The 23,942-nt window shown below is 41.6% G+C and overlaps 2 protein-coding genes across 4 annotated transcripts; both read left to right on the plus strand.

Annotated features, from left to right (window-relative positions):
• Positions 1-1,249: 1,249 nt before the first annotated feature.
• Positions 1,250-11,690, plus strand: LOC124142819 (endoplasmic reticulum chaperone BiP-like). Of its 2 annotated transcripts, none has more exons than XM_046511489.2 (8): positions 1,250-1,383; positions 5,795-6,159; positions 7,204-7,435; positions 8,262-8,509; positions 8,652-8,806; positions 9,076-9,311; positions 9,847-9,996; positions 10,358-11,690. In XM_046511489.2, exons 2-8 carry the CDS (start codon positions 6,008-6,010, stop codon positions 11,180-11,182), a joined length of 1,998 nt encoding a protein of 665 aa, XP_046367445.2. In that variant the 5' UTR covers positions 1,250-1,383; positions 5,795-6,007; the 3' UTR covers positions 11,183-11,690. The 2 variants fall into 2 exon arrangements, with proteins under 2 accessions (XP_046367445.2, XP_046367447.2); XM_046511491.2 differs by lacking the exon at positions 1,250-1,383 and adding an exon at positions 4,720-4,813.
• A 1,421-nt stretch (positions 11,691-13,111) lies between these two features.
• LOC124142818 (endoplasmic reticulum chaperone BiP-like) lies at positions 13,112-21,516 on the plus strand. 2 transcript variants are annotated; one of them, XM_046511487.1, is made up of 8 exons: positions 13,112-13,340; positions 13,853-14,064; positions 16,267-16,498; positions 17,895-18,142; positions 18,592-18,746; positions 19,208-19,443; positions 19,752-19,901; positions 20,623-21,516. In XM_046511487.1, exons 2-8 carry the CDS (start codon positions 13,907-13,909, stop codon positions 21,265-21,267), a joined length of 1,824 nt encoding a protein of 607 aa, XP_046367443.1. In that variant the 5' UTR covers positions 13,112-13,340; positions 13,853-13,906; the 3' UTR covers positions 21,268-21,516. The 2 variants fall into 2 exon arrangements, with proteins under 2 accessions (XP_046367443.1, XP_046367444.1); XM_046511488.1 differs by having other exon boundaries at positions 19,217-19,443.
• The last annotated feature ends 2,426 nt before the right edge of the window (positions 21,517-23,942 follow it).

The following is a 23,942-nucleotide window of genomic DNA, read 5'->3' on the forward strand; positions in this document are numbered from 1 at the left end:
GATGGTTTTATAGTGCCAGCACCCGGAAATGCCATGCGTCAGCTTAACATAGATACCCCACACAGACACTTGTATTCTGGTCTGTAAAACAATCGAGTCTGGACCAGACAACCCAGTGATTGATATCACGAGCATCGATCCACACAATAGGGATCGATGACATGCATCAAATAAGTCAGCGAGTCTGGCCACCCCATCCTGTTTGTCGCCACTTATGACAAGTACGACAAGTAGTCACCATTTACAGCCAGCATGGGTTGCTTAAGACCTATTCTACCCCGGATCTTCAGGCTTGTACAGACAAAACGTGGTTAATAGATGGAAGTCAAGAACGTTAGTTTTGTGTGGAACAAACAATTGTTTTATGACTGCATGTGAATACGTTGAGGTTTAGTGCAGTTAGCTGTGTGGAGTTGTCTCCCTCAGTCATGCCAGGATTCTTGGTTTCGAATTCCAGATGGGTTCGGGTTTTGAAGTTTTGTCAGACCATTGGATTCTGGCAGGCCTTAGAGAGGCAACTCTGCCCAGCAAACTGTGGTGACTTGGATTACTTGGCCACCCATGTACAAGTCGTACATTGTCGATACGAATTTGAGTAAATAACTAAACTGACGTTCTGGTGAAGAAAATTCAAAGTGTTTTAAAATACGTCATAACCCGATTCACTCGTCGTGTTTCTCCCCTAAGACGATGACGGAGGGGGCAATTTAGGTTCGCGCCTGACAATGGTTCCGTCAGATCAGTATACGTGTATACGGGATACAAGCGGGATTCGAATCCAGCACCAATGGATCCTGCGTTGCTGATTAACGCCTTACCTTAAATTAAACCCCTAGGCCAGCCGTTGACCCAACCCCATCACTTTCGCTCCCCCGACTCCATTGATGAAGACGATGGTGGAGTTTTAATTATGAGGAATGTCTGATAAATAATACACTCGGCATATTTGAATACTCTTGTGAGACAAACGACACACTCAACACCTATACACCTTAACTCTTCATGTGATAGTTTAATGCAGAAATATCATTTACAAGTTTCTCGAAACCTGTATCCTATTTCGTTCACAATCAATTTCCTGTCGATGAAACGACGTTCATTATTGCTTGATAAACAGTAGCATTCGCAGCTGGAGGCCCGCACATCGATTTCAATTTATGTATATGATCACTGTCGTATAGATTGAGCTCTATGTAAGTTCATTCTCAAAAGGTTGTAATTTGAATGCGACATATGGTGTCGACTGCTATATTAGTCGAAGAAATACCACCGGCAAGTGTAATGCACAACAGCCACGTATAAGCAGGTGCGTGTCGCGTCTGTCTCACAGCGTGCCGGTACACTTCCACGTGCGGGAACACGAATAAGCCCTCTGTTTAAAAGGTATGTGTCATACAAATATTGAATATTCACATGTACGTAATAATATAACATTATTTAACTATATTTTACCGTTATGAGTTATCAACGTTTAACTTTCATTTTTTCCCACCCAATTAAAAGCTGTTCAGAAATATTCAGTTATTTGGGGTCCAGAAAATTTGTTTAATCTAAGACGACTGTTAAAAGCATTTATATTGTATCTCTTATCAAATGTGGATGTGGGGAATTAGCAGAACAAAAGTTCCATAGTTTGATAGCATTACCATGATGGTTTAAAGATGAGTTAACGTGGAATTTCAGTTTGGTATTAAATTTTAGGGCTGGGACGAGTCCAAATTTAGTACCCGGGTACCCAACTCCCTATTACCCGACCCTACCGGGTACCCACTGTAGGTCTCAAGGGTTGGGAACACAATGTCTAATTGGGAATAGTTAAACTCTAGCCCTGGCAAAACTGTTTAGATACATGTATGAAACCAGAGACCATGTAATAGATACATGTATATGGTCTCTTATGAAACGATCAAATCATGCGTACACTGAAGTTGACTGAAGCTTTATCTTTACTAAAACATATACAAGTCAAATGTAATGTGTGCATCATCATAAAGATATAGGAACATTAGCGACTTGTAGTGTAACCACTGAGCTCTTGTTAGTTTTTGTCATTAAACAACATGTCACGTGACTAACCACGGGTCCGGGTAGTACTGCGGGTACCCGGGTCCTACTCAGGACCCACCCGACCCGAGGACCCAAGTTACCCGTCCCAGCCCCTCGTCATAATCATGTTTTAGCAGCTATTTAGTACTGTATTTTTCCTCGGTGGTTTTTTAACACACCATATGCATATTGCACATACAAAATTGTCCATTGCGTAATACAATAACAGTGGATTTCTGTCTCTGTAGTATAATGTAACAATTAATAGAAGTATTATATATTCTCGGAACAACTAAATGTCCTTTAACTGCTTATAAATGCATAGTAAACACACACACTGTAAAGCCTCATTTACTCAAAGCAAAGATCATTGAAACTGTATCGAGTTATCGTAAGACGTTGTTTATTTCGTAAGAATGTAGGACATCGGACCAATTTCACAGCTTAGAATTGGCCCAACTGTTCACGGTAAAATGTACAAGACAAATTTATGAAATACGGAACATAGTTTGGTTCTATCTTAAGTGAGTGAGTGAGTGAGTGAGTGAGTGAGTGAGTGAGTGAGTATGGTTTTCACCGCTTTTAGCAATATTCCAGCAATATCACGGCGGGGGACACCAGAAATGGGCTTCACACATTGTACCCATGTCGGGAATCGAACCGGGGTCTTCGGCGTGTCGAGCTAACGCTTTAACCATTAGGCTACCCGACCGCCCCTCTATCTTAAGAATATTGACATGAGAAACGTATATAGCTACGCAGCCCAGAAAGCATGTCGTGCTACTAACAGAATAAAGAACCACTTCAAGTGGTATTTAGAAGTTGGTATGATGAACACGGGAGATAATTCTATGTTGCTTATGTAAGAGTCATTGTATAACCATTGAACTACCTCCCTTGTTTAAGAATATAGAAGAAAAGCATGGCGTGTATGCGTTTACGGATAAGCGGATAAACATGAGACGTCCTCAATAATCCAGAGTTTGATATCTCCATTGTCTTAGGATAAAGAAGGAGTATAAAATGCAAAGTAACGCCGCTTTTAACAGTTTTACAGTTATATCACGGCGTGTCAGCTTAATGTGGGAGGAAAGCCCGAAGTGATGCAGGTCTCAGACGTTTACCACTTCGTTGAAAACCACGAGCACGGGTATGGTGCTGACAAACCTAGAAACATAATCGGAGCGAAGCGGGATTCGAACCCACAATCATAGGTTTCTGCCGTGCCCAAGGGACCGAACTCTGCACAGCGAATCGCGGCGCCTTAGACGACTGGCCCACCCGTGCCCCCTAAAATGCAAAGTGACTGTAACAGTTATGAATACCGGTTCACGATGGGGGAAAAGATGCCCAAACAGGATTAAATTTGAAAGTTTAGCGCGATCTCACAGCCTTTGATTTGTTTTAGAAAATCAAGTATGTTGTCAATTCTTAATTTCTGAGACATGACGAGCAGTTAATAGATGCTTTGACAATACAGATTTTAAACCAACTGTTTCAAGCAGTAGTCTATAATAGAAATGACACATTTGACATAACATAACATAATGTCAAATTGAACCTGTGCATATAGTCAGTACAGATAAGCTGTGTATCTGCGTAAAATTTACAAAATAAATCACCAGTACCCGCTTACTTTTGAGTTGCTTGTGCACAAAACAGGCATGTAGTTATACAATAGGATGACGTTAACACTGTGCGTATGTACACCTTTTACCTTTTGAGCTTGCCTACTTGTACTTCCATACTGATCTTTATTTATCGATCAAATGCATGTATCACACACATGTATTCTACTATAATGCAACACGTACATCTATAGGGCTACTTCTCGCTTATCAGAAGTAAATATATATTCCGCGATATATCGCTACCAAACATTCATCGAAAATAATTGCCACAAACAGTGCCAAATAATAAATATTTGTGTTCATTGGGGGTTTTGGTTTGGTTTGTTGTTTTACGCCCCTCTTAACAATATTCCAGCTATATGACGGCAGTCTGTAAATAATCGAGTCAGGACCAGACAATCAAGTGATTGATATCATGAGCATCGACATGCTTCAACCAAGTAAGCGAGCCTGACCACCCGATCCCGTTAGTCGCCTCTTACGACAAGCATAGTCGCCTTTTACGGCAAGAATGGGTTGCTGAAGACCTATACTACCCCGGATCTTCACGGGTAATTTGTGTAAGAAATTATATCAATAGCAACTGTAGATTTGTTAAGAAAAATGTAATTCTAAATAATTAGTCTATAAAACCCCGATAGATTGGACCTATTGAATATCCAAAGAAATGAATTTGAAATACCAGATGAAAAATAATGATTACATGTGAGGAAATACTCAAAGTCTCAAGCATACGTCTGCAGAACTGAATCGCCAACTCATATCAGTTAGTATGATGAAACCAGAACGCAGCATTACTCTATGTCCTTGAGTTATTGCACCATGTTGACATGCTATTTCCCCAGGCTGTCATCAGTTGGCGCCAAGAAGTACGTGTCATTCAGATACTATACGCAGTACAACTGTCGCTAGCCAATTAAACAACGTCTACAGCACTACGCTAACCAGTCAATTAAGGCCACGCCGCCAAATGTCACCGTATATGTATAGCGGTTATATTCCTGAAACTACACCTGTAATATTAGCTCTTTACTATCGAGGAAACATCCCAGCTGATGCCGCACGATCGAATAATTCGAAGCTTGGATATGTTTAACCTTTTCTGTAACAATACTATCCTTTCATTCATAACTCAGGTGGGCTATTTAAAACTCGGTATTTCATTGGTTAATCAAATCAACAGGTTTGATAAGAAGGATCGTATCTGAAACGGAACGAATAATTGTTACTGAAATAATCTATCACAATCTCATGAAAATCATATCTTAGTTATCGCTACCGGTGTTGAGAAATAAGATCCGATTTTAAGTAAATTGTTTGTCACCCATTGCGAATTGGTTTGAAAGGGCTCTGTAAAAGTGAAAGTATCTTATGAGAACCTTGACACCAAACATTGATATTTGTTTATGCCTAAGTATAAATTATTGATAATGGCGAAAGGGCATTTTGAGAATGACCCCAAAATGACAATCGTAACGCTATGTACATCTAGCAGTAGATGGGGTGTTGTTTGGGCGGGGGACGTAATTGTGGTAGAGGGTGTGGACGTGGAGTAGAGTAGAAGTAACTTTAGTAGTAGCAATAGTATGCATAGCTGATAATAGCAGCAGTAATATTAGTGGTAAAATAGTATTAGTAATATTACTAGTTGTAGCAATAGACATAGCATAGCATAGCATAGCGGTAGTAATATATAAGTGACAGTACTGCTAGTATTAATGGTGTCCAATAATATCAGTAAGTGAGTGAGTTTGGTTTAACGCCGCTCTTAACAGCATTTCAGTTATATCACGGCGATGTGGATGCAGGTATTAGACATTTACACATTTGTTGCAATCACACGATCATGTATGGTGCTGACAAACAACCAAAAATAATGTCGCGTCACTTATTAGGACCCACGTTTATTGGATTCTGGCTTGCCTAAGGGACGCAACTCTGAACAGCGTCAGGAACAGCAGCAGCAGCAGCAGTATCAGTAGTAGTAGTAGCGGCAGTAGTAGTAGTAGTAGTTGAAGTAGTTGCAATATTTATGTCATAGTATTTTCTACATTGATCAGTTTTATTTGTTTTGAAATGTACTCATGTCAGTCAAACACTTTGATTCTTTTTTACAGAAAAGCAAATACTGCCTACCGACAGGGTGAAACACGGTGCCACGTGCATTAAAAACAGAGCGATTCGCCGTCACATGCAACGGATTTATACCCTGTGTCAAGCCCAACTAACGGGCGATATACTGTGGGAGTATTGCAGAGTGATACGCCGTCACGTACATCAAACACTGGTACACAGTGAAAGTCACGGCACTGATCAAATTGTATCAACAGATGACTATATACAGAAATATGAGGACAATACCAACATGCGTGATCCTGTTGCTAGTGGTAACATGCAGGCACGTGCAAGCTGAGGACACAGAGCCCAAAGTTGAGGATTTCGGAACTGTGATCGGAATAGATCTGGGGACAACCTACTCATGGTCAGTATATGCGTAGTATGTTACATTTGTCATTCCTATCGTGATTCAGGGTGGTGGGGTAGCCTAGTGGTTAAAACGTTCGCTCTTCCCGCCGAAGGCCCGGGTTCGTTTTTCCATATGGGTACAATGTTTGAAGCCCATTTCTAGTGTCACCCGCCATGATATTGGTAGATTATTGCTAAAAACGGCGTAAAACCCACCCCAAACACTCACCTATCGTGATAAAAGAGGGTACGGGTGGCCCAGCTGACTAAGGCGCAGCAATTCGCTGTTCAGCGAGTTACGTCCCTTCGGCGTTGCTGAAACCGATCATCGTGTAACGCCGCGTCGAAGACAATTAAACTTTTCATTTATCACGGCGTGTTTGCTTGATTAAGACAAAAAGTAGTAGTAGTTGAGGCAGAATATTTAGTTGTGGTACTTGTGACAGTAGTAGAAGTAGTTGTGGGTAGTAGTAGTAGTAGTAGTAGTAGTATGGTAGTTGTATTATGGTAGTTGTAGTAGTAGTAGTAGTAATAATAGCAGTAGTAGTCGTAGTAATTGTAATAGTAGAAGTAGAAGTCGTAGCAGCAGCAGCAGTAGTAGTATGGTAGTAGTATGGTAGTAGTAGTAGTAGTAATATTGGTAGTAGTAGTAGTATTATGGTAGTAGTAATAGTAGTAATAGTAGTAGTAGTAATAGTAGAAGTAGAAGTCGTAGTAATAGTAGTAGTAGTAGTAGTGGTAATAGTAGAAGTAGAAGTCGTAGCAGCAGTAGTAGTAGTAGTAGTAGAAGTATTAAATGAGGAAGTACTAATAGAAGTATTGGTAGTAGTAGTAGCAGCAGCAGCAGTAGTACTAGTACTACTACTACTAGTAGTAGTAGTAGTAGTAGTAGTAGTAGTAGTTGTTGTAGTAGCAGTAGTGGTAGTAGTAGTAGTAATAGTAGAAGTATCTGTCGCCGTCGAAGTAGAAGTAGTTGTACTGGCAGTAGAAGTAGCAGTATGTTTGGGTGATACTAAGTTTGCAGTTTGTATTTCAGTAACATTGATGTGTCGTGTTTCAGTGTGGGCGTGTACCGGAAGGGACATGTAGAGATCATCCCCAATGAACAGGGGAACAGGATCACCCCCTCCTATGTAGCGTTCACTCCGGAAGGGGAGAGACTGATCGGAGACGCCGCTAAGAACCAACTGACCACCAACCCAGAGAACACCATCTTTGACGTTAAACGTCTGATTGGCCGTCCGTGGAATGACAAGTCCGTGCAGCATGACATACAATATTATCCTTTTAAGGTAATTATTTCATCACACGAATGGAATAAAATGGAGCATCGTTTTGGTTTGGGTATTTCATAACGCCATAATTAATGAAAGTCGTTTCTAAGTTAACCTCCCTCGTTGTGAGACAATTTAGCAGGGTGTTATGAGCGTGTTTATCAGGTCCTTATGTGTGCATTATATCAGAGCGTTGTGGGACAATATATCAGGGCGTTATTGGGCAGTGTATCAGAGCGTTGAGGCATAATTTATCAGGGCGTCATGAGCCTGTTCATCAGAGCGTCGTGTGACAGTTTATCAGACGCTTATAGTCAGTTGATCAGGCCGTTATGGGACAGTATATCCCGGCGTTAAGGGCCTGTTTATCAGAGAGTTGAGGGCCTGTTTATCAGACGCTTATAGTCAGTTGATCAGGCCGTTATGGGACAGTATATCCCGGCGTTAAGGGCCTGTTTATCAGAGAGTTGGGGGCCTGTTTATCAGACGCTTATAGTCAGTTGATCAGGCCGTTATGGGACAGTATATCCCGGCGTTATGGGCCTGTTTATCAGAGAGTTGGGGGCCTGTTAAACAGGGCTCTAAGTGGCAGCTAATTCGGGTATTAGCGCAGTATTTTCAGGGTTGGTATTACGGATTGTATAAGGGTGTTATCAGGTAGTTTATCGGGATGTTACAAGGCAGTGTGTATGGTTGACATCGCAAAGTTTATCCTCCGGGTGTAATTAGTTTGTTATTAGACAGTTTATCTAAGTGTTTATGAAGGTAGTGTGCAGTTTATCTGTTGGTTTGACAGGTTATTTTCCAGGTAAAACAGTTATTTATTTATGTGTTTATTCACCAGGTAATAAACAAGAACAACAGGCCATACGTCAAGGTGAAAGTTGGGTCAGGGGACAAGGTGTTCTCTCCCGAGGAGATCTCGGCGATGGTGTTGTCGAAGATGAAGGAGATAGCAGAAACGTACCTTGGAAAGAATGTCACCCATGCTGTCGTCACCGTCCCCGCCTACTTCAACGACGCCCAGAGGAGAGCAACCAAAGACGCCGGCACCATCGCTGGGCTGAACATTCTACGTCTGATCAACGAACCGTACGTGAAACGCTTTTACATCAATGTTGAACAAAGTTGTCTCAATAGATTCTCGACGGTACACGGATGATGATGATGATGATGATGATGATGATGATGATGATGATGATGAGTAGTAGTAACCAAACACTGTATGTTTTAGAACTGCTGCCTCTATTGCGTACGGTCTTGACAAGTCAGAAGGTGAAAAGAACATTCTGGTGTTTGACTTGGGAGGGGGAACGTTTGACGTGTCAATCCTCACCATCGACCACGGCGTGTTTGAGGTGTTGGCCACCAATGGAGACACACATCTTGGTAAATTTCTTGGATACAAAATGTCTCATACTGCATATTGACAAATCCCTGTCATGTTGAAAATGTCAAAGATGATATGACATTTTGATTATTTATCTATTTACCATTCGTACTGCACTTACATGAACGACTTTTGCATGATATATTTCCTCTGGTTATTATTATTCATACAAATATAAATGTGGGTGCACAACATTGTCCCTTTATAAGGCTACACCAATCACTGAATGTCACACAATGTCATAGCATCTCCTCCATACATTCTCCAGGCGGTGAGGACTTTGACCAGAGAGTGATGGAGTTTTTCATCAAGTTATACAAAAAGAAGACCAAACGAAATCTACGTGAGGACAGCAGGGCCATACAGAAACTGCGTCGTGAGGTGGAGAAGGCGAAGAGAGCTCTGTCCTCCCAGCATCAGACCCGGGTTGAGATCGAGTCACTCATGGGCGGCCATGATTTCTCTGAAGTCCTCACAAGAGCCAAGCTTGAGGAACTTAACTTAGTACGTACCACACATTTTACGAATAGAATAACAGAACGGTGCTTGATACTTGGTGCTCGGTACATTGGTGGTAGGTCATATATAGGGATTATCACACTGGTGCCAGGTCATATATATAGATTATTACATTGCTGCTAGGTCATATATAGGGATTATTACACTGGTGCTAGGTCATATATAGAGATTGTTACACTGCTAGGTCATATATATAGAGATTATTACACTGGTGCAAGGTCACACATAGTGATATTAACACGATGTGGCCTTCTATTGCAAATTGCACGATTCATGTTCCACAAAGAGATCCCAAAATATGCGTGTGACGAGTAGCACACAAATTACAGAAACGTTTTGGTGATCATAAATTATCATTTCAAATTAATCGTTTTAGTAACAAGTCTTTCCCAACGTTATTTAATGCATTTAGATATGTCTACAATTACGTATTTTAATAATCAATGGAAATAAATCGTAGACCACCGTGTTTGCTGACAGGTAGATGCACGTTAATGTTGTGTGTTTATAACCTTGCCAGGATCTGTTTAAATCGACCCTGAAACCCGTAAAGTCTGCCCTGGAGGATGGGAACATGAAGACGACAGACATCCAGGACATTGTTCTGGTCGGCGGCTCCACCAGGATTCCTAAGATTCAACAGCTGGTGAAGGAGTTCTTTGGTGGGAGGGTACGTGTCAATAATACGTCATAGGAATGGTCATCAAATAGACTCTTTAATCGTCATTTACCCCAAGCATGGAGAGCATGAGCACCTCTGGGACCTATACGATGTTTGTCACAGACAGGTTATGTTTCTGTCACTGATAGGTATTCACATATTTCTCTGAAAAAAGGAAGAAAGCGAATTTAAAAACTGAGGCCAAAGTATTTCTTTCCGTGGAACATTAGATATTACTCAAAATAAACAAACAAACAAACAAACAAACAAACAAACAAACAAACAAACAAACAATCAAGGAGTAAATGCTGCAATAGTTAAATGTTCCACACAAACACCCTTTGACCATCTTGACAATCTTGTATTCCAGGAACCATCAAAAGGCATCAACCCAGACGAGGCCATAGCTTACGGAGCTGCTGTTCAGGGAGGAGTGCTTGGTTCCGACGAAGACAACAAAACTCCAGATGTGCTTATTCTCGACGTTAATTCCATGAGTCTCGGCATCGAGACCATAGGAGGCGTCATGTCCAAGATCATCAGTCGGAACACAGCCATCCCCACCAAGAAGACACAGCAGTTCACAACAACCGAGGACGATCAGGACGTGATGGAGGTCCTTGTCTATGAAGGCGAGAGGGCCATGACGAAGGACAACCACATCCTAGGAAAGTTTGATCTCAAAGGAATCCCCCCGGCGGAGAGAGGGGAACCGCAGATTGATGTTACCTTTGAGATAGACGTGAATGGTATACTGACGGTCACTGCTGAGGACATAGGAACTGGAAACAAGAACAATATTGTCATTCAGAACGACGAAAACAGACTCTCGCCAGCAGAAATGGAGAAAATGATCCAAGATGCTGAAGAGTTTGCAGAGGAGGACAAGAAAGTGAAGGAGAAGACTGATGCTAGAAATGAGCTGGACACTTACGTGTACTCTTTACGAAACCAAATAAACGACAAAAATAAACTGGGAGCTAAACTAAGCGCCGGAGACAAATCGACGATCGAGAAGGTTGTTGCCGATTCAATTAAATGGATGGACAGTCACGAGGATGCTTCAGTTGAAGAGTATCAGAAACAGAAGACTGAACTGGAAGAAGTGGTCAAGCCAATCATGAATAAACTGTACACTGCATCCGGGGATGGAAAGAAAGAAGACGAGTCTTCTCATCTACATGAAGACTTATAACAAAGTGCTTAGAGTTATCTCCCTTCTACCATGCGTTATTCGGGTCCACTCGTGTCATTCCCGGTTACGGAAAGACACGAGTTTTCACGAATGCTGTCAGGTGGTGGAGGTGCAATTAGTTTCCCTTATCTAAATGATGCGGTATGATATGTTTTCCTTTCCTTTACTCATATGTCACGGATATACAAGTGTGTCAGGTATTTTCATTGTAAACTGAATCACAAACTTACCTGTATAATTGCTAAAAAAGTCCTGGATATTCCTGGATATCTGATAGTGTAAGCACAGAGGATTAGATAACCGAAGCACGACAAATTACAAACATATATTCATATTTTCTATGATAAGTTTCTGATAAGTCACCAACCATTTTATTCCATTCTGAAGCATGCGTGGCGAAAAGATGTAGATACACACGTTAGAGTATGCCTGGAATGAATGCGATCTGAATGTTTTCAACTTTCTTAATGTCAGTGTTTTGTCGTCAATAAAAAGTGTTTTCGCTGTTTACATGGCTGTTGTTCCTTATGGTCATGGCGTGAGTGAATATATTTTAGTTGTTTAAAGGGGCAGTCAACAGTGTACACCTGAACAGCGGCTTATTGTAAATAATCGACTCAAGGCCGACCAGTGGTTGGTAGCACAATCAGTGAAGTTACAGAGCATGACCAGTCATTCACTTAGTGGATTCTTCCGACAAACATATGAATGATTTGTTTGCTTGTTTATCTGATGTTTAACACAGCCCTCGGCAATATTCCAGCTATATGACGGCGGTCTGTACATAATCGATTCTAGACCAGCCAATCCAGTGATTAATATCATGAGCATCGACCCACGCAACTGGGATACGATGACATGCATCAACCAAGTCAGCGAGCCTGACCACCGGATCCCGTTAATCGCCTTTTTACGACAAGCATAATCGCCTTTTACGGCCAGCATGGGTTGCTGAATACCTCTTCTATCCCGGATCTTCACGGGTACATATACATAATGCACAGAGGACTGTGTCCGGACCAGGGGCGGTGGGGTCGTCTAGTGGTTAAAGCGTACGCCCGTCACGCCGAAGGCCCGGGTAAGATTCGACATATGGCTACAATGCGCGAAGCCCATTTCTGGAGTCCCCCACAGTGATATTGCTGGAATATTGCTAAACTCAATGTCCGGGGACCCCCCCCCCCCCAAACCAAATGTAGTTTGTTGTAGGCAGTAGCATTATCTCAGAGAAGATTTCGATATTTTGGACCCCACTCTTTAAAAAATGAAAAATAATTCTTCTGATCATATCCCTTGTGTCAACCAGCATTGGAAAGTACATATATAATATCTTAATGGTGTGCATCATACGTTTCCAAATGTAAATTGGTCAACAAATGTAGTTGTGAACTTGGAATTCTTTTAGTCCTACTTCATCCATGAGTCGTGTTGCCCTAGAGTGATACTATATCCAGTTAGGGGCACATGTTGAGTTCCGTAGGCGTGCCATAACGATAGTGGGTTCGAATCCCAGATTCAACCTTATTATGAAAAAGGGTTTGTCAGCACCGTGTCCGTGTTCGTTCTTTCACGTCTAAGACCTATTTGGGCTTTCCTCCCATATCAAGCTGACACGCAGCGATAGAATTGAACTACTGTTTGAAGCGACAACAAACATAAGGAACTCGTTGTTCACGGTTTTCAAGCGGCACAACGGCGTATTTCTCTCAATGCAATATGAGAAATACGACTGTCGCTCCTTGAGTCAAAAACGTCTCTCGAGAACTGCTGACCTGACGATATAAGCCAGGCCGACAATTTCGTCAACTGCTACATGTTGTTTACAAACAGTGAACGAACAGGAGGTTACGTGTACCTCCCTTTCAGGAAGCACATGACCATCGCTAGCCAATCAGAGAGCGTCTTTCATGCGCGCTGGCCAGTCGATGTATGCCACGCCACTAGAGGCGTGTTGTATGGATCCATACTCGTCGTACTGATGTTATGTACAACTGTCTACATGTGAATCTCTATTCATAGCCGAGAACGCAGTTGTAAGAATCAAGGCGTTATGTTTATGATTTAATATCTTAACTGTCGAGAAAACAGCACGGGTGAGACGAATACCTCGAAGCATGGTATAATGACGACCTTCTATTGTATTTCATTTGCATCTCAGGTATGTGTACTAAATTTAACTCAGTATTTCATTGGTCATGCAGTTTGCAGGCAAATTTGGGATCGTACTCGAAACGAAATATATTGTTGGCCTGAGGGAAATATGTGAAGATGGTATAAATGTTTCGCATAACTTGTTGTGTCGGATCCGGGTGATTATGGGATTCGACCCCCCCCCCCCCCCCCGCCTTTTAAAATTATTAACTGTCCCCAATGACATGAACCATTGAAACTACATAAATATAAAGTCGAATTAGATTGAAGAATTTTCTGCCGTTTTCGTCTGATTGAGAGTAAAGATAGAATGAAAAAATGAGATGATTGGTTGATAGCCTGTCATTGATTCTCTTTGACGAGAGACATTCCTCGTAATATAAATAACAGGTTTGTCTGGTCCAGACTCAATTTAATTTACAGATGGACACAACCAATTACAACCAAAGACCTATTATGGTAAAATTAGACATCACTCTCCTATATGTCGACTGTCATCCGCATTGATTTGTTTTGCAGAATACCGAAAGCCATCATACATTGTATACATGAATACACAGAGGTAGCAGCGACATGCGCACAGGAGTTGTGGCATTGTGTGTGGTGCCGTTGTTAGGGGCAACATGCTTTTATGTGGAAGCAGATGCCAACTCTAAAATACCCCCCACCAATGGCAACAGCGAGAAGCCCCGCACTGTAATAGCAGTAGATTTGGGAACAGACTACTCCTGGTGGGTCTATTGGTACATATCCATATGGTTTAAACTGCGAAGTTACCTAGTGAGACCCCGTTTATCCAGATTGTACTATTTATTCCGAGTATGAATGTCCGGGTTAACGAATCACGAGTATGGAATCATGTCTGTTCGTACACATGTTGGTGTTCCAAACAGTACTAGTAGTTGTCAGAAAGGCGGGTTTCTTTGTGTGCGGGGTAAGAATATAGTTCCCCAGCAACCTACGCTTGTCGTTAAGATCTCAGTCACACATTCAGGATTTTTAATGCCGTCCTTGATAGGACCATTCCCGATTTAAACTTGTCAAAAGTCTGATCACGATTCTGTGATTTGTGGCGGGAAATTCACAAACAATCAGATAGTGTTCAGGAAGCGTCCCGATTCAGCCGTTTCCAGCCGAATTCGTCCCGATTCTCCCGTTCTCAATCCGAATCTGATCCGATTTGTAACATCCGCGTGGTAAAAAAACGCCCGAATCTGTCCCGACAGCGTCCCGATTCTCCCGAATGCGATCCGACAGAGATCAGACAGTGACCGACAAAGACGGTTCGCATTCGGCCAGATCTGGACGCAATCTGGACTCAGTCGACAAGAAACGGCAATGAAGAATTCATGCCCGTTTATCACGACAGCGTCCCGATCCACAGGACAGGATATTGTTTGATTTTGATCCGATACAGCAGAATCTGTCACGACATAGTCACGACTGTAATCCGACCAGACAAAAACGGCTGTCGGGAGTGCTTTGCCTACCTCTCTTGACCTTTCCTGATCCGTAGGACTCTGTTACGAACATATACGACTACATTCAGACAATGGTAGGACATTCCAGATCATTTAGGATAGGACTTTTTCAATTTTCGTGTCGTAGCGCTATCTTCTCTCAAACGGGAGCCATAATCGACACTGTGTGAACCTGGCCTAAGGCGACTCAATGGATCATGTGAGCAGGTTAAGTCACTTTGTTGATTGCATGTCATTGTATCAAAATTGCGTAAATTGATGTCCATCATATCAATCACTGGATTGTCTGGTCCAAACTCGATCATTTACAAACCGCCAGTCCCGTGAAGATTTCGGGTTAGAATTGGTCTTCAGCAACCCATTCTTGTCGTAAGAGGCGACTAACGGGATCGGGTGGTCAGGCTCGCCGACTAGGTTGATACATGTCATCGTGTCCCAATTGCGTACACCGATGCTCATAATGTCAATCACTGGATTATCTGGTCCAGACTCGATTATTTACAGACCGCCCTCATATAGCTGAACTATTGCTGAGTGCGGCGTCAATCAACAAACAAACAAACAAATAAACAAACAAACAAGCAAACAAACAACAAACCGCCATCTTATTGCTGGAATATTGCTGAGTGCGGCGTTGAAATATCTAAGCAAGGCCAGGGCTTTACTGTGTATATTTTATGAGCGCTTTAGAGATCATTCATTGTATGTGAAATTTGAACTTCTTTATTTTGGGTCCCGTATTTGTCCAAATGTTCCCTTGGGGTTGTTAAATAACGCTTATCTGTAGTTCCATCCAAGATGGTGTACTTGATACGTTAACTATATGTGTATGGATAATTATTGTTATGGCCGTCAGTTGTCTATGTCCCACCTTATAGAAAGTTTCCTCAAATTCAATGATCTTGACAGCACGTGTGCTCACCCAAACGCGGATATATTCTATAGTAAAAGTATGGAGTCCGCCATCTTAGATTCACTAAATTGCTGCGGACATGTTGTGCACGCCTTTCATTTAACTAGGTTCAATTAAACGACCAGATAGGCTGCGATTGAACAAAACTAAAGATATCAGTCATTCGTCCCCGGTCCATGAAGTGTTTTGTGAAGTAAAATTGATCTCTTCAAGAGAGTTTTGTTATTATTTGTATCGCTCAGATACAGATTTTCGAGGTGAAGACATGACATCCTGTTTATGTAAATATGGACGCTACGCATGCGTATCTATAATCGGAAGCGATATGGTCGCGATACACTGTTGCTGGAACAACAAACACACACACAAACCGATTCAGGCAGTAATATTATTTTAGGGCAGCCTTCGTGAGTCGCTCAGTTGTTTGTAAGCTTCCAAGGATCCGGAATATAAAGTTGTGTTTCCTTTTGAAATCATATTACATATCTGCTTGTTAGACGAAAAAAAATAATAATTTGTTCTGTTGTCTTATGTTTCAGTGTTGGAGTGTTCCGGAATGACCAGGTTGAGATCATCCCCGATGAACAGGGGAACAGGATCACCCCCTCCTATGTGGCATTCACTCCGGATGGGGAGACCCTGATCGGACACGCAGCCAGGAACCAACTGACCACCAACCCAGAGAACACCGTCTTTGACGTCAAGCGTCTGATTGGCCGCACCTGGGATGACCCTTCCGTGCAGCGGGACATACAACGATATCCTTTCAAGGCGGGTTAAATTTGTAACTATGTTTATTTATTCATCTGGTACTGCTTTAAAGATTTGAATCAAATTTTCCATAATAGAAAGTTTGAAAAAAGCTATCCTCAGATTTTACCCTTTAAAAATATATTATTGACATACTAGATGTCCTGAAGAAATGTGTTGTACAGCTCCTTTCACATGAAAACAATGGTAGGCCGTGAAGACCTGCAACACTTCGGTATCCTACACCCAGCTGACGTAATGTACAAAACCTACTCACTCACTTATCTGTCCGATGTCAAATGCGAGTAAATGGCACGTCATGAGCACAATCCAAGCTGTATCACAGCTGTATGCAATGCATGCACGAGAGTCACACGCGCAGCAAGAACACAAGCAGCATATGTTGTCCTTCAGTTCACATAACACTGATTCCACACATTGGGTCCAGTGTGTTTATTTCAGTTAATAAACAAGGGCATCAGGTTAAAGTTGGGTCAGAGAAAAAGGTGTGTATCAATGTATTTCTTTGTCAGGTAATAAACAAGGTCATCAGGTTAAAGTTGGGTCAGAGAAAAAGGTGTGTATCAATGTATTTCTTTGTCAGGTAATAAACAAGGTCATCAGGTTATAGTTGGGTCAGAGAAAAAGGTGTGTATCAATGTATTTCTTTGTCAGGTAATAAACAAGGTCATCAGGTTAAAGTTGGGTCAGAGAAAAAGGTGTGTATCAATGTATTTCTTTGTCAGGTAATAAACAAGGTCATCAGGTTAAGGTTGAGTCAGAGAACAAGGCGTATATCAATGTGTTTATTTGTCAGGTAATATACCTAGCCATCAGGTATAGGTAGGGTCTAGGACCACGTGTTTCTCTACATGTTTATCCACAAATTAATATAAACAAGGCCATCGGGTTAAGGTTTGGTCAGAGGACAAGGTGTGCATCGATGTGTTTATTTGTCAGGTAATAAACAAGGCCGTCAGATTTTGGTTGGGTCAGGGATCAATGTGTGTATCAATGTGTTTATTTGTCAGGTAATAATAATAGGCCATAAGGTTAAGGTTGAGTCAGAGAACAAGGTGTGTATCAATGTGTTTATTTGTCAGGTAATAAACAAGGCCGTCAGATTTTGGTTGGGTCAGAGAACAAGGTGTGTATCAATGTGTTTATTTGTCAGGAAATAAACAAGGCCATCAGGATAAGGTTGGGTCAGAGAACAAGGTGTGTATCAATGTGTGTATTTGTCAGTTAATAATAATAGGCCATCAGGTTAAGGTTGCGTCAGAGGACAAGGTGTGTACCAATGTGTTATTTATCAGGTAATAAAACTAGCCATCAGGTAAAGGTAGGGTCTAAGGACCCTCTCTACATGTTTATCCACAGATTAATTTGGTCTGAGGGCTACATGTTTATCCACCAGGTAATAAACACGGACAACAAGCCGCACATCCAAGTAAGAGTTGGGTCAGAGGACAAGGTATTCGCTCCTGAGGAGCTCTCGGCGATGGTGTTGTCGAAGATGAAGGAGATAGCAGAAACGTACCTGACCCAGAACGTCACCAATGCTGTTGTCACCGTCCCCGCCTACTTCAATGACGCCCAGAGGATGGCAACCAAAGATGCCGGCACCATCGCTGGGCTGAACATTCTACGTCTAATCAATGAACCGTTAGTATCTTGATATCGCCTATTCCCTACAACGCTAATGTATATCTATTTCTCTGTTGTTACAAGTGCTGTTATATGGAAATGCACACATTTATTTGATCTATCTCTTGATATGACACCATATGTCTCCCTTTGAAAAGTTATCTGTTCCTGAATCTTGATGGTTGTTGTGATCTTGACCGCAACTCTGTATTACAAAAGGCAGAATTTTTGTTCCAAAACCATCCAATTTGATAACAATAAAAAGAACAATAATGATGATGATAACATCGTTTTCTCGACCGAAAGCATGCTCATGGTACGCTAGACTATTACCTCACTCAGCGGAGTTTTCAGATTGCATCCTCAGCTCGATGGGAAGTATACAACCCAAGCTGCAGTAGGAAGCCAGAACGTTTTGCAATCACATTTCGTCGTATTGTTCTATTATTGATATGTGTATATTTCAGATCTGCTGCCTCCATAGCGTACGGCCTTAACAAGTCAGAGGGAGAAAAGAACGTCGTGGTGTTTGACTTGGGAGGGGGGACGTTTGACGTATCGTTACTCACCATCGACGACGGCGTGATTGAGTTGGTGGCCACCAATGGAGACACACATCTAGGTAGGCTCGTGGATAATGTAGATACCGAAGTTGTTTACCTTGATCTCACCTTTCGTTGTCTACCACGTGTCTACTGATACCATGAATATATGACGTGACTCCGCTGAGTTGCGCCCTTTAGGCGTGCCAGTAACCTGTGATCGTAGGATTCTTATATTCATCCTGATGATGTGTCTAGGTTTGCAACCACCATTACCATGCTCGTTGGTGTCACCAATGTTGAAAACGTCTAAGACCTGCATCACTTCGGACATTCTCACACATCAATCTGACACACCACAACATACAATCCATGGAGGCGTCAAAGTATAACTCATTAATTCGTTGTAAATGTATTCTTCAAAAACATCAACTGTTGTCTGAATTATTCCATCATAAATAACACCATTTTTTAATATAAACCATAGTCTCGTATATTGTATATGTGATTACATGCATGTCTTCCATATATTACCTTGCAGGTGGTCAAGACATCAACCAGAGGCTGCTAGAGTTTTTCATCCAACAATATAATACGAGAACGAGCCAGGACCTACGGGAGGACAGTGGGGCAATCCAGAAACTGCGTCGTGAGGTGGAGAAGGCGAAGAGAGCCCTGTCCTCCCAGCATCAGACCCGGGTGGAGATCGAGTCACTCATGGGCGGCCATGCATTTTCTGAAGTCCTCACTAGAGCCAGGCTGGAGGCACTTAACATAGTACGTTAAATAGTTTGCTGATATAAAAACAGAATAATGCTTGGTACTAGGGATTATTACACTGGGTGCTTGGTTATATATATAGGGATTATTACACTGGTGCTAGGTCATATATAGGGATTATTACACTGGTGCTAGGTCATATATAGAGATTATTACATTGTCGCTAGGTCATATATAGGGAATATTACACTGGTGCTAAGTCATATATAGAGATTATTACATTGTCGCTAGGTCATATATAGGGAATATTACACTGGTGCTAGGTCATATATACGGATAAGTTTCTGTACTTTTCATTACTCCAGGCCCTTTTTGAATCAACTTTGAAGTCCATGCAAACCATCCTGGATAATGAAGAATTCAAGAGGACGGACATCCGTGAGATTGTTTTGGTCGGAGCACCAAGTAAGATTCCCAGGATTCGGCAACTGGCCATGAAGTTCTTTGGTGGGAAGGCAAGTATTTCATAATATCGAGGCTATAATAACCAGTCATATATCAGCTACGTTAAAAAACGTAAAGAGATACCTTTCAAAGCCTCTGGGAAACTACTATGGCAGGTAATGTCTTGTTTTTCAAAGGTCTGAAGAATATGTTTTTCAAGAATTTTCAGTGGCAATTTATTTTTTCGATAAAATCCCAGGCTCCCTCCGGATCCAGAATATCAAATGGCCGGTCTCAAAGTCGACTAATAAATATGCTCATGAAACAAGGTGTTCCAGGAAGACAGATTAAAAAAATAATCCTTATTTAATCCCTCATTTTATTGGTCGAAAGAGGTCGTATCGTTTTTTGCAGTTCTTGGCAGATGGGAAATATATTTGTTTGCTTGTTTGTTTGTTTGTTGTTTAACGTCGCACTCAGTAATATTCCAGCTGTATGACGGCGGTCTATAAAGAATCAGGTCTGGACCAGACAATCCAGTGATTGACATCATGAGCATCGATCCACGCAATTGGGATACGATGACATGCATTAACCAAGTCAGCGAGCCTGACCACCCGATCCCTTTAGTAGCCTCTTACGACAAGCATAGTCGCCTTTTACGGCAAGCATGGGTTGCTGAAGACCTATTCTACCCCGGATCTTCACGGGTCTACATGGGAAATAATCATTCATGTGTATTGCCTGTGTGACCCCTTGGACGAGGCTAATGCTGTAAATCTTGAATTCCAGGCACCAAACAAAGACATTCACCCAGAAGAGGTTGTAGCCTATGGGGCGGCCCTCGAGGGAGCAGTGATTGCTGCCTATGACGACACCATTGATGAATGTTTTGACCTTTTAGAAATCAGTAAGTTGAGTCTCGGCATTGAGACCATTGGAGGCGTCATGACCAAGATCATCAGTCGGAACACAGCCATCCCTACCAAGAGGACTCAGCAGTTCACAACAACCGAGGACGATCAGGACGTGATGGAGATCCTGGTCTATGAAGGCGAGAGGGCCATGACGAAGGACAACCATATCCTGGGGAAGTTTGATCTCACAGGAATTCCCCCGGCACTGAGAGGTGATCCTCAGATTAATGTTACCTTTGAGATAGACGTGAATGTTATACTGACGGTTACTGCTGAGGACATCGGAACTGGAAACAAGAATGGCATTGTCATTCAGGACCGCCACGGAGATAAAATGTCACCTGGAATTATTGAGAACATGATCCAAGATGCTGAAGGGTTTGCTGAAGAGGATAAAGAGATGAGGATGAAGACTGAAGCAGAACTCAGAGCCGGGACGAAATTGAGGAGCAGAAAGGCTGTGACAAGGAAACATTTCATTCAAGATAACGCCAAGGACATCTCACACGATGAGCTCTAATGGAGGAGAAGGAGAATATTTTCCATTTCAGCTTGGAACTACAGATACGTGGATTGTGTGAGGCTGACCACTCCATAACGAGGATTGATAATGTATTGCTGAGATATATTCCATCCCCCCGTACAGATGGATCGAGTCCGTTCATGTATTGAATTCTTGGGTTAGCGTCAACTTCATTGCTGTAATTGTGCCGTTGTCATGTGTAAATATTGTATGTGCCTCCCCATTAATAAATAACAGACTTTCTCAGTCCTGCCTTTCGGTCGAATTTACATACAAAGGTGTATTTAGAAGATTATTTTTTTAAACACCCCTAAGATATTTATATGACGTGTAGAGATGAAAGTATGCAGACACTGTGTATATGAATACGTCTGTGATGCAGAGAATATCAGATGTATACATGAACACGTGTGTGATGTAGGGAATATACGCTGTGTACATGAACATGTGTGTGATGTAGGTAATATACGCTATGTACATGAACATGTGTGAGATGTAGAAAATATATGCAATGAACATGAACACGTGTGAGAGGTAGGGAATATAAGCTATGTACATGAACATGAGTGTGATGTAGGGAATATAAGCTATGTACATGAACACGTGTGAGATGTAGGGAATATAAGCTATGTACATGAACACGTGTGAGAGGTAGGGAATATAAGCTATGTACATGAACACGTGTGTGATGTAGGGAATATAAGCTATGTACATGAACACGTGTGTGATGTAGGGAATATAAGCTATGTACATGAACACGTGTGTGATGTAGGGAATATAAGCTATGTACATGAACATGTGTGAGATGTAGGGAATATAAGCTATGTACATGAACACGTGTGAGATGAAGGGAATATAAGCTATGTACATGAACACGTGTGAGATGAAGGGAATATAAGCTATGTACATGAACATATGTGTGATGTAGAGAATATAAGCTATGTAAATGAACTAATGTCTGATGTAGGGAATATAAGCTATGTAAATGAACATGTGTAGGGAATATACGCATGCAAGAGACGATAATGTATTTGATTATGACGTTTGAGTATGAGATGAATGTTTACATGTCAATATATAAATATCAGTGTTGTTCCAAAAATATGAACAATCAAGAATTTCAACTTCGCTGTGCCTGCCCACCCATTAAAATATTCTCAAAAAGATGTATTCCTCAAGTTTGTTGTGAAGATATCAGCAAGTTTTACAGTTTTACAGTTCACGAAATAGCAGATCTAATTATGTTTTATGTTAAAATTTGTTTGAAGGGTTCAACATTTTCACAATTGCGATTATGGTCACAAAACCTGGGGAAGGGACTACCGGACATCCCCTTACCAAGTAGTGTGAAAGTCAAATATATATTCTGTATTCAGTTGCGATTGCATCAAATTTTAAGGAATATCTCCGTTCGAAACCATTATGGATCAGTTTTGAGTGAGTGAGTGAGTTGGGTTTAACGCCGCTTTTAACAATATTCCAGTTACATCACGGCGTGTCAGCTTAAAGTGGGAGGAAAGCCTGAAGTGATGCAGGTCTCAGACATTTACCACTTCGGTGAAACCCACGAGCACGGGTATGGTGCTGACAAACCTAGAAACATAATCGGGGCGAACCGGGATTCGAACCCACAATCATAGGTTTCTGGCGTGCCCAAGGGCGCAACTCTGCACAGCGAATCGCGGCGCCTTAGACGACTGGGCAACCCGTGCCCCCGGATCAGTTTTGAAAAGGTATCGAATAAGGGAATAAGAATGTTAATATACCCACCGACATAAGAAACGAGAATACCATACATGTTGGTTAATATTTGAAGAATACTCATATTGGTTCGACGCACAAACAAACATGGTATGTTGTGTGATCGACGCTCATAAAGCATCATATGTGACGTCATGGATCCATGACTCGAGATGCACCATTTGTCTCGTGCAATATTAGTTTGTAAAATTTGGAAATCACGTGCAGCGTATCGTGATAAGAATAAAGACACCCGTGGTAACACTTGACTGATTGTTAGTTTTACCATTAAGAGGTACACGTTGGAAACATCTCTTCTTAACGTACATACTTCTCTATATGTTTCTATGGTTCGCGTTTCTTTTGGAGGTGAGAACATGTAAGTGGGAGAGTGAATGCTGTTTTATACCTCAGTATGTAATACTGCGTCAATATCTAAGTTATGGTTTTCACTTCGTCACTGAAGGTAGGCATATAGTCCGGATAACGAACAGATTATTAAATACACGCGAAATCCTACTTGGCCTCGCGATACGAAACTCAGAATTTATTATACATAAGACTTTTTTCATAAAATCATTACGGCGCACACACTCCTGGGAAAAACGCTATTTACGACGCACAGATGATTTGGAAAAACCTAACATCCCACAGGGAACCGATTTCTTAAGAAATCTGCGTATCTGAAAACAATGTGTATGAGTTTACAATCAGAGAAAGAGGTCGGGTTGTAAGAAGTTGCTTTCTTTTGACGCTCTTTGACAGCATAGGCTCTGGTATGTGGAGTATCTGCACTTTGTGAAATATATATTCGTTCGTTTGTTCATTCACTCACGCATTCATTTATTCATTCACGCATTCATCCATTATTTCGTACATTCACGCATTCATTCATTCTTTCATACATTCACGCATTCATTCATTCATTGGAC

This window comes from Haliotis rufescens, unplaced genomic scaffold (assembly GCF_023055435.1).
Source record: "Haliotis rufescens isolate VD_foot unplaced genomic scaffold, xgHalRufe1.0.p SCAF_59, whole genome shotgun sequence".
In the NCBI taxonomy this organism is placed as follows: domain Eukaryota; kingdom Metazoa; phylum Mollusca; class Gastropoda; order Lepetellida; family Haliotidae; genus Haliotis; species Haliotis rufescens.